At 34.1% G+C, this 16583-nt stretch overlaps 1 protein-coding gene across 1 annotated transcript in view; it reads left to right on the forward strand.

Moving 5' to 3' along the window:
- Nucleotides 1–16583, forward strand: part of LOC143227541 (G-protein-signaling modulator 2-like) — a 65393-nt gene that overhangs the window by 44562 nt on the left and 4248 nt on the right. Inside the window, 3 exon segments of the mRNA XM_076458979.1 lie at nt 1706–1843; nt 2151–2328; nt 5892–6136. Coding sequence (XP_076315094.1) covers nt 1706–1843; nt 2151–2328; nt 5892–6136 — 561 coding nt within the window.

Here is a 16583-nt window from a genome sequence, read left to right on the forward strand (position 1 = left end):
ATGTCTCATTTTGACATATTTCCTTCATTTTCAAGCTCTAGAAAATGGTTTTTCATTGAAACTGCATACCTTTCTTTAATAAAATCTTCTTCCAACAGAATTGTATAATCAAGCTTTTTTGTTTCTTTTGGGTTTTTAAGTTTTTTCAATCTTATTTTGATGGTGCATACTACAGGCTCATGGTTGTTTCTACAGTAAACTCGTCGGTAACCTTTCAATGTGGTGCTGCATTTCTGAATCTTATATTAATGATGGTGTAATCAGTTTGGTTTCTTATATTATCTCCAAGATGTTTTCCATTTATACTTTTTTCTTTTTAAGGGTGATGCTCAAACCATGTATTTATAATGACTTGATCATTTGCAACACACCAATTACTCCATTTCTCTCCTCTTTAATTTTTCTCTTGAAGTCCATATGGTCCAACAGTATTATCAACTCACTTATTACTAATTTATACATTTAAATCTTCCATCACTATGATCACTTCTTGAGGTTTGCATTGCTGTTTTGCTTTATCAAGTCTTCGTAGAAATGAACACTGGTGTTCTCTCCCTCATTTTCAGTTATTGGTGCATAGACTTGAATTATTACAATATTGAAAGGTTTAGCCTTTGTTTTAACGAGCATCAATATCGGATATTGCCCCCGAATCCATGCAAACACTTTGAAGTTTTTGTATTATAGTGTAAAGAAAGTAATGTTTACATTATTAATTAGTGTACTTTACTGTTAGAACTGTTTATGTTGGGATAGAGATTAAAATCAGCTAATATTTATGTGAAAATAAAGAACATAGCAATTTCTTGGAAAAAGCTAAGAATGGAAAATAGTGTGAACCAGAATCCTGTAAGATTTATGGAACCGTTACATCATTTTTCTGTTGATTGTGAAAAGAAGGTTAACATTGACATCAAATGTGTTCTTATAGAGTGGTGAATAAAAGATGGTTTTAACTAAACAGTAGCCTACTTTATTGGTATTAAAGAAATTGTACTGTAACTTGCTTTGTTGATGTCAAATATGTTTTATATATAGTTAAAAACAGAAAGATGGCATTAATGAAACATCTTGATTTGTTTTATCTCAAGCGTATTCTCCTTAAGTTAACAATTGAAAGTTGGCATTAGCTAAACTGTAACTTTTGTTTTCATTAAATGTGTTCTTACAGAATGAAAAATAGAAAGTTGACATTTAATGAAGCTTTAACTTGCTTTGCTAGTGTTAAGTGTATTTATCTAAGGTTCAAGATTGAAAACATTATCTAGATGGTTTCTTTCCTTGTTGGTCACTTGAATGTTGTCAATAATATTGTCACAGGATAGGCCTACAATACCACATTCCAAATTACAACATATATTTTTTATATACCTTTCTGCTTATGTTTCACCATATATTTTTGTATGCAAAGAACGATTTTAGTTTAAAATATGAAAAGTGTTAATTTCAATCAAAATGTCATGTTTACATGTTTTTAAATTGATAAAGATTTATTGGAATGTAGCTCAAAATGACTTATTTTTTTAAAACTGTTGAAAGTACAAATTGTACTGTTAGTCATGATATAACTTAGATTTTAAATGAAAGAAGTGATTTGGTAGGTTTAAAATTAGAAACAGTGAGAGTAATGTAAGTAAACACTTTAAAAGCACAAATCAATAAACAATTTCTTCAGTAAACCTGATAGCTTTAATATTGTTTTCAGATATCAAAGGAAAATAAGGAAAATATGACCTCAAGTAAAGAATCTCCCAAAAAGGTTCTTAGGACTGGAGAAAACTGTAAATCTAGTGAAGACTCTTTTAAGTCAGTATATAACCAAAATTCATCTTCTAAAGAAAAAGTAAGAAGGTCTTGAATAAAATATTCTTTAGTATTTACAAATTTGGCTAAAACTTTATCCAGTAAGCATGCCATTTCTATAGGTAGTGGATATGAGCCACACAGTTAATGTTCATTTTCATGCCTACTATATGCCAACATTAATAACATGATGACATGAAGTTAATGTGGCTGTATTAGTATTCTGTTAAATGTACAAGATAAATGGTTGTGTTACATATACTTTAGATTTTTTTATTTATATATATTTATTTCTCAGTTTGAAAATAAAGACCAAGTGAATTGATTATGCATTATATGTATTTTAGACTGGGGGAAGCTCTTTTGATCAAGATTCCTTCTTTGAGCTACTGAGTCAGTTTCAGAGTAAAAGGATGGATGATCAGCGGTGTTCCAGAGCTCTCCTTGAACGTAATACAGCAAATAGAACTTCTTCAGCACTGCTTCATCGTGCTGCTTCTCTGCAGTTAGACAGTGAAGACCAGGGTTGGTTTATTAGTAATCCTTTTATTTTGCTTTATACACTGTTTCATTTTGTATGATTGTGGAATGAAAGCTTGAGTAGACCAAGCAACATTGCTGTTAATACACTCCACGTGAGCTTGGTCAATTTGACCCATCATGTAATCTCTTTGTGGTTGTTTAAAGTCTTAAACCTATAAAGACTTCTAATTTTCAATTAGAATTAGAATGTGTACATCTTCACAAAATTTGGCAGTCTTTCAGTAAATGATACAAGTCTCACATTTTGCCCATGGATTATTCAAAACAGTTTTCATATTAAGATTAAAAATAAAAATACTTTTCTTCATCTCAAAAATTCCAAATTTCAGTTTTATGATTTCTGTAATCTCATATACATTGATTGTTGGTTTTCAGGAAAAGTTTATATATTATGTTATTTTCTATACAAGGTTGATCAATTTGACTGACCTGTTTTTTCTTTCTAGAATGACTTCAAATGTAGTGTGAAGTTTATTCTACGTAATTTTAAACATGTAGCAGTATACATATATTTGTAATTACATTTTATTGTTTCATTGCCCTTTGAAATGAGTCTAACTGCTATTCATGCCATTATAAGTTAAATCACTTGAGGAATGTTCGGCTCATGTTATGCTATCGAATTACGTTACCCACGAGTTACGTGCATTTCATGTGAAACATTTTTATTATTATTATTATTTATTTTACTTGATCTAACCTTAACTAACTTAAGTTATCTATTTTTACATTTTAGTTAATTTTGTAATAATAAGGAAAAAACAAATAAATACTTGCCTGGGTATTGGTTTTCTGCTTTCAATTATTGATGACAGTTAACCCTGCTTTATTTAATCTAATCTTAGGAGTTCATTAAATAATTTTTTATTTAACTAAATAATGAACCAAACAATATACTCTAATATTACATGCAAAAAACAGTCGATTTCTTTTAACAATCACAATTTTTCTGGTTTTCCAATTGTGATGAACCATTATAAATGCATTCTAGCTAGCCTTTGTGATTCCCATGGGAACCAAAGTTGAATTAGAAGTGAAACTGATTTTGTGTTCAGAGTGAAACATTATACAATTCATCATTTGATAGGTGAAAACCTTGACTTTCTATTGGTTATGAGTAATAAATATATATATATATAATTAAATTAAGAAATAACTATTAACAAATTCTAAAATAGAGGATGTAACCAGTAGTTGTGGCAAGATGAATCTGATTTTGATTTTCTATTTCACAGCTCTGCAACTAAACAGAATCAAAGACTATAAAAATAATGTTTGTTTGAGCAGTTACAATTTTACAGTGAGTAATTAACATTTAATTTCATAGTTTTTTTGGGGATAAAATAGTGATGAGAAGATATCGAGAGAAAATGTGTCATGTGTCACACTAGTTGAAATTTGAGATTTTTTTTAAAAAAAGATTGTCTTATAGAATTAAGAACTTATACAGTATTAAAATACAGGTTATTAGCTAACATTTTATGCTATACTAAGTGATTTAACATAAAGTAGTTATACAATTTTGAATGTAAGACACTAAAACCATGTGTCATGTGCAGTAAAAGATACCTGGAGTGAGAGAGTTAACTCTATCACAAAGACCATTTCATCATGTTTGTTGACTTGCATACAAAATTTTTTGGAACTACTATTTTATGAATTTATGTTAGTACATTTGTTATCAAATTATAGATTATAATTCTGCTTTAATATTTTATATGAATTAATTTTTTAATTTAAAAGTAAATATTATAAGAACACTACAAAATATCGATTTCTGTGAGTCACATGGTATTGTTATATTGAATGAAGCACTGGTTCAAATTAGATGTTTGTTATGTGAAAATATGAAGTGTATAGTTTTTTGTATGAATTAGGAACTCAAATTACTAATAGTGAAAAACTATGTATAAAATAAAAACCTTTTATCTCTTCTATTTGCTGAGCTATCACTATATTTAGTGAATTAAACAGTGACTCCTGTTCACCTCTTTCCATTTTTTTGAAATGGTCCCTTTACATATACTTAATTCTATATATGATGTGAAAGAGAAATCAGAATCTTGGAATGTCCTCTTTAGTGATTTTCTCAGCTGTTTCCAGATATAATTGCATCCTCTCTTCCTTTTGAGATAAACCTTCATGCTGGTAGGTTAAATGTCTTGTCTGATGTATATTTCATATTTTTTATGTACAAATACAACTTAGTTATTAACTTTGATAAATTATAATGGAATTCTATGGTATCAATGAAATAATTTATTATTTTGTGGTTGTTCAGGTGTGTATATAACATATTAAAAACATTTCATTTCACATCCTCCACATGCAAAATGTTTAAGGATTAGGAAGCTACAACAAGCAGCAACCAAGTTCAAAGGTCATAACTAGAAGAGATATTTGTTTGCTTTATTTCATTATTTACTGTTCTATGTTTTAATAAAAAGAAGTTCATAAACACTTGTTTGTAAATAGTAATAATATATACACACAGTTTATAATAATTGAAACATACATGATTGTATTTTACCAAATATTAGTCCACTAAAACAGCTAAGATGGGTCACTTTGTAAAAACTAAAGATGTTTTATGTTATTAGATACAGTAACATGGGTGCACATGTACCACATAATTGTGACTTCTATATTATTAGCAAGGCATAGCTGAAATGTAAATATAATAAAAATTATAAATCTCTATAAATGTATAATGATACCATTATGATATTTAGTCTAAACATTTATGTTTTTGTTTTATAATCTGTAGTCATTCTATAATGAAAAAGGCATAATTTATATTAATTTCATAATTTTATATGGTAGTTACAAGATAGGTTAAACTGATTGAACCCATATAGAGATTTGTTAATGAAAATAACAAAATATAATTTTTTTTATAAATGTTTGATAAAACTCTTTGGACATTATAAGGATTTTGCATGTGAAATTGGAAAATTGTCTGATGCGTAAAAGTATTTTAATCTTGCAATAAAAATTACTTTGCATATTTGATAGGCAACATGCTAAAATAAAAACAGCATGATAAAAACATTGCTTAACAAACTTTAAGTCTTAATAAAAATGATATTTTGTGTATGAAAACATTGTAATATTTACTGGTAATCTCCCAAATTATGTGAAATTATGCTTACTAATTTAAAAGTATTAGCATGAAAATTACAACAAACACAAAATGGTTATGAAGTCAGTTCCACAAACCAAGCCTATGCTGAAAGTTTTAATAGAATTGCCTGGTAAAAGTTGTAGCTCATATTAATCTGGCTAGATATGAAGACGAGGATTTGTTCTGATAGATCTTCTGTCATTAGCTTGACTTACTAAAATTGTTTTGCTTGTATATTCATTGTAAAAACCAAGACCGAGGCTAGTACTTGTAAGCTTGATAACAATATCTTAGGTTATTAAATACAGCTATTTCATGTTGTATTGTACTTACAGGGAATGAACTTCAAGGTGTTAATACTAGTAGCATAACTTGTTGCTTAGTTAAGGTAGTATATGTAATTTTTATTTATTTTAACTAGAAAATCAAAGTATAAGAGAAGATCTGTTTGATCTGATTGCTGGAATGCAGAGTCAGAGAATGGATGAACAAAGAGCGAGCTTACCTGCTCTACCAGGACTAGGTATAGCAAAGAACCTCAGAACCAAGAATCAGTTCACCAGTAATAATTCTCTGGGCCAACATCATCATCTTCTACACAGAATGTCTGTAGATACTGCAGCCTTGCCAGATGATGACTTCTTTGATACATTGATGAGGTGTCAGGTGAGTGTGGATCTTTATTTATATAGTTTTTTAAAGTATTTTTTCATCTGGACAGGCTGGAAACATTTTCTTAGATTTGCAAGGAGTATTTATTTTATTCAAAAATGTATTTACAAATATCCTATACTTTTTGTGATTGTGGGATATGTACATCATTTACAGGATTTCTTTGATCAACTTTTCTTGCTGTCCAGTATATAATATAAAACAGGAAATTTGGGACTTTCATTTTAGGTGGCCATGAAGATTGTTGACAATAATGATGTTAGGAAAACAAACATGTTCAAGAAATCATTGTATCAAAAAGGTACTAAACACTATAACTTGAGCACTTTATAAAGGTTTGAACTTTCTTCATCATTTTCCCCTGAAGAAGAATGGCCTACCTTTTACAAATGCTCAGGTTATAGGGTTTTGTATCTGTGTGTTGCATTGGAAACGTATATATCTATAATTTTACTTCTGTTTGTTTCTTATTTTGTAACAAATCCAAAATTGAAAGAAAAAAAGTTTCTGGTTGTTCTTGCTTAAATATGTGAAGTTTTGTGAGGGTGGTAACAAATTAATGTTAAAGTTGGAATGGTTAGATGCCTAGTTTGTGATTTGATATTCCTATTTATCCAAAGCATTTAGCAGCAGATATTGGAAAATGGAATTCCAATATGGTACTCTCCATATACTCGCAAGATTAGCCATTCTCGATTTACAAACTTTTTTGAACACATTCCACAAACCTTTGATCTTCCCTATGTTAGAATCCAAAGTTCCAACACCTCTCTCATGCAAATCACTATGTGTCATCACTAACCAATAGGAGAGCACTACAGTCACATGACTTCCTCTTTGCTCCACCACCAAACTATTCTCCTTTGGCAGTGCTTGAGTGCAGACGTATTTTTTTAGAACAATTATTGCTATAGAAGTGGTTTAACTTTGTTCACATTAACTTAATTCAAATTAACATCTATGCCTGTATTTGCTGTACATTTCTTGCTGGTTTCGTATCACATGTGAATTCTGAAGTCGCTGTTACCACTTTGGGTACATATCACTTAATCTGTTCCCAAAACTTTTCTGATCATCCTACTTCTGTTCCGTTTTTCAGCATTGGCCTTTCTCATCATGTTTCAGGTTTTTTTGTGGGAACCCTATTGGGTTTCTGGAGACATTTCCACCTCTTCCCTTCTACTGTTGACTGCATGTTGTCTTTTGTTATGATCCTACATATGTAGAATACTTCTTTTTAAGTCTTTTTTGACCACGATTCTTCATTCTCTCAGACCTATTGCCCTGTTCTGTATATACAGGTCATTCATATGGCCTCTTTTTATATTAAATTTTTAAGTTTGACATGTTCAATATGTCCTTATTGTTGTAGGTGGCTTCTGTCCAATAGGGAAAGACCCAATATTCTCTGGTTGTGGCTTCAAGTCTTATTGGCTGAACTTATCCTTTCTGACTGTCACAATTTCCCATGTTACTGCTGTTTGTTGTTTTTCATGGTGATATGTGGCTTTTCCTTTATCCTCCTTGGGATCCCTAGTCATGCCAGAGTTTATCCAAGGCAGTCCTTCTCCTCTTACCTCAATACTTTGAACATCTGGATGTTATTTTTATCACACATCTTGGTGTGGCTCTATCTACTCCTCTCTGATTCCATTCTGTGGAGCTGGCTGTTTGGACTGCCCTGTCTGCTCCATTACTTCCTACTGATGAGGTGCCATATCTTTTGAAGTGGTAGTTGCTTCAGTGGGCCCTTCATGACCAGAGGAACTTTGCATGGGACCCTTGGATACTTCTGTTTATCTTCCCTTCCCTTTGTTGATCTTCATTGTGTTGGACAAGGCTTATATGTTGGTGGGAGTCTCACTTCCTCCTCTGTGGTCTGAGTTGCATCTGATTATGGATGTTTCTCTTCAGAGCTGGGGTGCATGGATCTATTGCCAAGGAGTTTCAAGTCATTGGTCTGTGGAGATTTATTTTCACATCAGTATTCTCAAATTCCTGGCTGTTCATCAGGCTTTGGATCATTTATTTTCTTTTGCCCACCACCAGCAGGTTATGATCCTTTCTACCTACTGGGTGGCTTCTCTTGATCACTCAGGGGGTACAAGGTCCAATTTCCTGTGTTTTTACACTGTGGATTCTCTATTTTGGACCCACACATATAGAATTATTTTGATGGTGTGTCACGTCGTGGGTGCCTTCCCTCTCTTAGTCAGTTTTCTTTCATGTACAGATATTTATTTCAGGTGCAAACCCTACATCCTGCTGTTTTTTAGTAGCTCCGTCTGCATCTGGATATGTCCCTTATTGATGCCTTTGCCACATCCCTCAATCCCAGTTATCTTGATTTTGGTCCATGGTTCCCTGTCCTCCAGCTTTGGCTGTCAATGCCTTCAGCCATGATTGGTCTCATCTATTGCTTTGTTTGTCCTCCTATTCATTTACTTCTTTGGGTGGTCTCCTTCATCCATACACTGTCATTTTGGTTACTCCTTCCTGGCCTACTGAACCTTGGTTTCATCAATTCCTTCAACTGCAGGTGGTCCTTTCTCTTCCTTTCTGTCCTGACCTGCTCCATCAACTAAGTCACAAATACTCTGTCCAGCACCATCCATCCTCCATCTTCCCACCTACCTTCTGTCAGGTTCTTCACAAGATTTTCTGGTTTCTCTCACAGAGTAGCTTCACATTTAATCAGTTCTATTTGCTCTTCATTGGCCATCTATTCATACAAGTCAGGCATTTGTCACTTTTGGACATTGACCTGGGGTTTCTGGGCTTCTTACTAAAGGATTACGTGTATCTCTGAATGTCTCACATGGTTCTTTGGGAGAGGTTTTTCAGTCTCCTTGATTTCATGTGTCAAGTGGCATTATTCCATACCATTTCCACATGGTCCTTGCTTCCCCTGTCCTTTTCTTTTCCATTTTGATTCATTCCTTCCACCTCCATCAGCCACCAAGGCATCTGTAGCTCTTGATCTGGGATGTTATTGCCCTCTCTTTACTTCTGTTTGCACCTCTGTCTCTGTGTTACATCTCTCTTTGATAGCATGTTCCTACTTCCTCCAAACATGCTGTGATTGTAGGTTGAATAATTTTGCCCTCAACATTACCAGGTCCTTGTACTGCTCTTTCACCATCATATTTTAGTTGGGTCACGTTTTCCTTCGTACATCCAATGTGGCTCATAATATTCAGGCCTCCTTTCATCTATTTGTTAACCCTCAGTTTCTCCCCTCGATGTAGATTTCTGTATATGGGGACCTCCAAGAGAAGGTTCTGTACTTTCAGTTTATCTCCTCTGGGATCTAAACATCCATCTGCATGTTTGCTGTGCGTGGTGGCCCGTGAAGGGGAGGAGAGGATCTTGGTGGTTGAGGGGTCCAACTCCAATACATCACTTTGGCCCTGAATTCCTGTAGATGGGAGGTCTTGGGGTGGCCCCCAAAATCAATCAGCTAGTCCATTTGGGTCAGGGTCAACTAAGTGCCAGCATAGGACATCCTCAACGAGTGTAATGGACATTATGTCTGATACTGGTGTTCAGGTATAATGCTCACAAAACCCTGGCGTCCCTGCAGTGACTTTATACGGCACTGTAGTACGTCCCCTCGTAGGGTTTCATGATGGGTTGGATCAGTGGGCACCAAAATATTCTTTTTTTTATTATGGATACCCTTCAAATAAAAAAAATAAACAAGCGTGACAGCTTGGAGCAAAATCCGACTACTGGCAAACAACTGCACATTGATGACTCTGTACTGTCAAACTCACAACTTGAATCTGTCCCACGTGTTTTAATTATACATTCTTTAACTGAAAAACCTTTATGACAGATGTCTCCATTTTTTATTCAGAATGGTTTAGAAGAGCTCACTGGCTCTCCTAAATTGGTAAAAAAAATTACAGTCTGGGGACATTTTAGCAGAAACAGCTTCATCACAATATTCTAAACTCTTGAAATCAAAGGCCATTGGGGATACACCCATTGACGTTAGTCCTCATTTTACTTTGAATTCTTCCAGAGGAGTTGAGAGGGATTTAAAGACCATTCCTGAGTCAGAGATCCTCACAGATTTCACCAGCCAAGGTGTTACAGCCATGTGCCAAATTTTTACTCGTAGAGACGGGATTATGGAGCTGACAAATGCTCTGATATTAACATTTACAACATCACGTCCTCCTACCACAATCAAGACAGGATATCTGAATTGTAAGGTACAGCCTTATATTCCTAAACTTGTTAGATGTTTTCATTGTCAACGATTTGGTCATTTGAAAACATCTTGCCATGGCTCCTTGACATGTGCCCATTTTTGCTGGTAAAGACCATGATGCTTTTGAATGCTAACTAGAACCACATTGTATTTACTACAATGGTCCACATCCTTCCTATTTTACTTCTTGCCCTAAATGGGTAGAAGAGAAAGAAGTACAACATCTAAAGACAGTTCACAATATTACTTACCCAGAGGCTTGGAAATTACTCTTCCCAATTCCATCTTGGACTCTGCTGCTGTAATTCATTCCACTACTACAGTAGGGGTCCAGACAGACCTTTCTGTGCCTCCTACAGAATCCTTACCAGTACATCTTAATCTAGTACCCTCCAAAATCAACAAAGTTAGTGAATCAGTATCTACTTCTATCTCTGTCCCAACCATCTTCCAGTCATTGCCCAACTTCACCTTGTTCAAGCCCCAGTATTTCCCTGGGGCCTTCCTCTCTTGACACCCCAAAAATTAAACAAACCATTTGTTCACATCCTCAATCACAGAATGTATGTCTACAAACACTAACCTGCCTGCTCAATCCATAGCAGGATCACTAGAGAGTGACTGACCCACATCCAGTAAAGAAAAAAACCACAGTTGCAAGCAATCTTCTTGCCATATTCTCCTCCAAAATAAACAAAAATGGCCACGTTAATCCAATGGTCTGTCAAGGTTTACAATCAAATATGAATGGCATCAAGGATTTGATTGACTTTTATCGTCCCAAATATCTTTCTTTATGGGAAACATTTTTAAAACCTACTAATACACTCACAATTTGACAATACTCCTTATACCAAAATGACAGGTACTTGTGTAGGACAAGGACATGGGGGAGTAGCACTGCTGGTTGATCAACATGTGCCCACCCAGTCCTTGTCATTGAATACACCCTTGGAGGCTGTAGCCATCTGTCTCTTCGTGGGTCATACCATCAATGTTTGCTCTCTGTACCTTCCCTGTTAAAAAAATTATCATCCACCAGACTTTAATGCCCTCAATGAGCAATTGCCAACCCTCTTTTTAATTTTGGGGGATCTTAATGGGCATAATCCCCTCTGGGGTGGTTCTGGTATTGATGTGAGGGGTTGTGCTATAGAGCATATGCTCCTGAATCACAACCTGTCTCTTTTCAAAACTGGCTCTTACACTTATTTTCATGCACCCAGTCAGTCATTTACTGCTATAGATCTGTCTGTCTGCTCCCCTTTGCTTTTCTCAGGAGGTTGACATCAATCCATGGAGTAGTGATCATTTTCCTATCATATTAGGAAAGATTGGCTGTGGTCAGTGCCACCTGACCCCTGTGCCTCAGTGGAAGTTGGACCAGGCCAACTGGCCCTCTTTCACTGCTCTCTCAGAACTTGATTCTGCCATCTTATGTAAATCATCGATAGATGATTATGTAGCAGCAATAACTAACTGTATTGTCCAAGCAGCTGCTCAGTGTTTCCCCAAAACCTCAACATCTTTCTCATGGCATCCCTACCCTTTGTGGAATTCTGCTTGTTCTATAACATAAAAAGTTCAGAAACATGCTTGGGATATATTTCATAGATATCCCATGCTTTCAAACCACATTGCATTTCAACAAGCCCATGCACAGGCTTGGCAAATTAGACATCAAAGCCAAAAGGAATCTTGGATTAAATACACCCTCAGCATTTCTTCAACCACCAGTTCAAAAGTCATATGGGACAAGATCCAGAAGGTGAGTGGACAGTAGACTTCTGTTCCCCTCTCTATCTTAATATTCAATGGCCATGAAGTTGCTGATGCTCAGATCATTGTCAATAGTTTTGGTGCATTTTTATCTCATGTATCTAGCACTTTATACTCATCCTCCTCCTTCTCAGCTAATAAAACAAGATGAACATCTGCCTCTTTCCTTTTCGACTGATCATCCGTATGACTACAATCATCCTCTCACACTGGTGGAACTCAAATTTGCACTTCATCAGTTGGACCTGAAACTCACTTTCTTGCAGTGGAGAATGGGAGTCCTTACCATACCCATTCCAAGTCACTGAAGTAGTTGACTGTGGAGGCAACCTGCTGGATGGGTTCCACAAAGGTGGCTATAACCATTCAGTTCAGAATAGTGTGATGGTGTTCTGCTAGTGTAGCAGTAGTTAGAAGATCCTCCAGTTGGATGATATTCACAGAGTTGAGATGCCTAATTGCAGTTCACATCTCTTATTGGGTGACCTCCTCCTTCCCTCATATGGATGTCGTTACCCAGTGAGTGAGGTTTTAGAGACTGAGTGAACCAGTCACATAAATTCTCATACAGGTTTTGGGTTGTCCATCTTCCCCTCTCAATTGCTATTCTGTGTAGTGGGTTCCAAAAGGTCTTTGTGTCATATTTCTGTTTCTTTTCTGGATTTTCCCTCATTATGAGGCTGTTAATGACCTGGGTCATTTTGGGCTTGTTCACAATCATGGGGGTCAAGTGCATGCAAAGGCTTCCATCAGATACTGAATGACACATTCTTGGATCCCTGGCATTAGGTCACCCTGTGTGTTCCTGGAGGCTACTGATAGGTTTTCTCAACTTTAGGACTTGAGGGGAAGACAGCATAAATCCTCATCCTACCCTTTTGAGGATGTCGGTACCCAGCAAGTGAGGTTTTAGAAGTAGTTGAATTGCCAAATGCAGTCCAATGCACCCCAGCCATTCTACTCCTTTGGTAACATCATCTCTTATCAACCTTTCATCATGAGATTAGTGATTCTACTTCTTTTATGTCTCTGTTGCACCATCTACTCCCACAGAGATGTGTTCTCTTCTTGTTCCACCATGTCTGGTCCCCTTGACCTTTTCATTTTTATGGCAAAGAAACACCTGGCTCAGATATTCTGATCTGTTCTCCTCAATTATGGTTATCCTACAGACAGGTCCCTCCTACAATTCAACGTAGGATTGAAGCTAATATTGTGAGAAGAGGGAAAGTAATGTGTCAAAAGTTTAATTTTCCTAAAACAAACTATATTTTCAATAGGTACTTCCCTCTTCTCACACTTCCAACCTTTCTTCCTCACTGTCTTCCAGTGCTTATGTATCTTGCCAAACTTCAAAAGGATAGTTCGGTGGTGGTGCATGGAGAGAATCATGTGCGTCACATAATAGTAATGCTTTCCTATTGGTAGAGAGGTGACATGTACTGATTTACATGAGAAACTTAAAACTTTGCATTCCAATACGACATGCAGTCAAAAAAATATGCAAATAGATGGCACCATAAAATGAGAAACTAATTTTATGAAAGGAGGGAAGTGTCCATCAGAAAAACATTTTCATTAAGGAAAAATTAACAAATGAAATTTTACTGAACAAAAGATCTGACTGTTAATCTATCACCTGTTGGTGAAATGACTGCCAGGTAGTTATATTTTAAATGCACAAGAAAATCAATAATTATGATGTTAAATCATAACATTGTAATATATATTATAATATGATATATTCCATGGCCAGGAAAGGAGATGGTAACTTGTATGCTTGGTTGAGCACTTCTGAAACATTTATACTGTAAAAACGTTTGTGTGACTTGTTTAGAAGTCTTTTACTTTAACCCTTTCATGGTTGAAAATTGCCATGAAACTTAAGTACAGAAGATATTCATAATGCACAGTAGGCCATCTAAAACCCTATAGTCTAGTAGCCCCTAGACCTGTTTTTTGTGGGATATGAGCCTTGCTTTTACAGGGTTTGCTGGAGATTCAGTGTTTCTTTTAAATCATTCTAATCCCTAATATAGTTATTTTTAAAAAAAGACAGTACCAAAATAAATTTCCTATTGCATATGCATTAAAGAACTGGTATTAGTATATTAATTTTTCCAAGAAAATATTCTAAAATAAATTAAATGTAAAACATGAAAGGAAAGTTTGTTTATTTTTTGCATTCTTAATCTATTTAGTTCAACATATATTCTATCTATGAACTAAGTTGAGTTAGTACAAAGAACATCCATACATGTAGGCCAGTGGCTGTACTGCCCTCTCCTGGTTAAAGTATCAATTATGTTATTGTTACTTGTGTTCAAGGAGGAAGGCAGCATAATACTATATTCTGAAAATAAATAGTCTCAAAAACTTATGAAAATTTTACCTTTTTTTGCATTTTTAATAACAATGCATCTTTAGTAAACCCTTGCATAACCAAACACATTTTGAGGTGTCTACCTCTCAGTAAGAGATAAGGATTTTCCATTTGGTGTGTTTTATATTGCAAAGGCTACTCGGTGTTACAAGGGTATAAATATTCATACAAAAGAATTTAAAAAGTATATAATACATAATATATCAACAAAGTTCAAACATTGTGATTAAAAACTCGTGTTTTGAGAATAATATGTTTTATAATTTATATTTCTTATTTTTATGTGAAGCATTAATTAATAGATAATTATGTGTTGGTCTTGATAAGTATAAGTTCAGGTCTGTGATGTTGCAGGCCATGCATAATTTAATATGGAAACAAAACTGCAATTTTTGAGATGCAGTATAAATTGTCACAGGTTATCCTAACACAAAGAAACTAAAGTATCCTATATAAACACTGCTCTCCAGGATGCAGTTTTGAAGATTTGCTTACAATTCATATATAGAGTGAATATATCTCACTGCGTAGCTTTGCATTAAAACAAACAAGGTTATTTATTATTATTATTATTAATTGGAAATACTTTTACACAGGTTGGTCAACATATCTTTCAACAAATTCAAGGATAATCTGTTGGAGGTAACTTCAGTCCACAAATTGCAGATTCTTATTTATTTAAACTTAAATTTTCATACATTATAAACCAGATAGTAAAACTGGCTATTATTTGTGCTTGTAGTTACATTGCTAACATACTTCTACCTTATTGTCAAGGTTTTCTTTATCTCCGAACAGATATATCTACAAGAACTTAGTATGAAGAAAGCCATTTCACTAATAACTAAACCACAGTATTTTGACATTAATACAAATATCTTTGATCAAACATTTACAATCAGTTTTTTTCAATAAAACACTTAACTTTGAAATAGTGCACTTCAATATTTACTATTCACAGCTTATCAGATTTGTTAGAATTTGTCCAACAGTACAAAATTTATAGTGTCAATAAATTCACATAAAATTTTCACGGACAAAGATTCTTAAGCATATTATGAGAAATAATCATCTCACTGTCAATTATGGGCTCAGTGGTTTTACAGAATATTATGACCTCTTCAAATCTATCATGTCTACACATCAATTTTTTAACTATTTATTTAACATATGTTGCAAACCCCATAAAATTTGGCTCCCATAACTTCAACTAGCAGAGCTGATGATGCTTGGATGGCGTAACCTCTTTCATTTATTTTATAATGAAAAGACCAACAATGACATGTATTTTGTACATATTCTGGAAGTGAAGATAATCTGATAGTGGGTTAGTTCTCTCATTCTTAGCAGATCTTAGGGGTAGCAGGTATTGTTAATTTACTAAGAACAGTAGTAAGTTAGTTATATATAGCATATCTTTTCTCTAAAGTTATATTTAGTAACAGTAGTGTTATTATATATGTATATTACTACTATTTTTTTTTACAATGTTAACATAGTTCTTATGGATTTAGGACTAACCTAATATTACTAAGCTGGTCAAGCCATGTCTTATTTTTGTCACAATATAGTATTTCATACTTGGACATCAGCCTATATTTAATATATTCTTTTCTTTTTTTGTGTAACATAATTTTTTTTTGTTTTATTATTATATAAAGATCATTACTCTGCATTTTAGCATAGTCTATGAATTTAGGATAACCTAATCCTTTCAAGCTAGCAAAATATTGTGAAATTTTATTGGGTTTACAGCCAATTATATAGTTAACAGCAGGAGCATCCAAATTATAATACACTGCATTCTAATTACTATCTGTTATATAGTTTGAACATTATGTTTAATGTTATGCTTAATTCATATATATATAGGTAGCTTACTTTGATCCAAATTTCATATTGTTACAGCTATCAGTTTATGTGACTCGACTTTTACAGGTAAACAAAGTAGCAACTTTCCAGTGCAGAAAAGTCAAGAAAGGTTTTATATTAATTATACTTTAAGTAGAACTAACTGTCTCATGCTTACTTTACATCCTCTGTCATCTACTTCTGGTCTG

Source organism: Tachypleus tridentatus, chromosome 1 (genome assembly GCF_004210375.1).
Source record: "Tachypleus tridentatus isolate NWPU-2018 chromosome 1, ASM421037v1, whole genome shotgun sequence".
In the NCBI taxonomy this organism is placed as follows: Eukaryota; Metazoa; Arthropoda; class Merostomata; order Xiphosura; family Limulidae; genus Tachypleus; species Tachypleus tridentatus.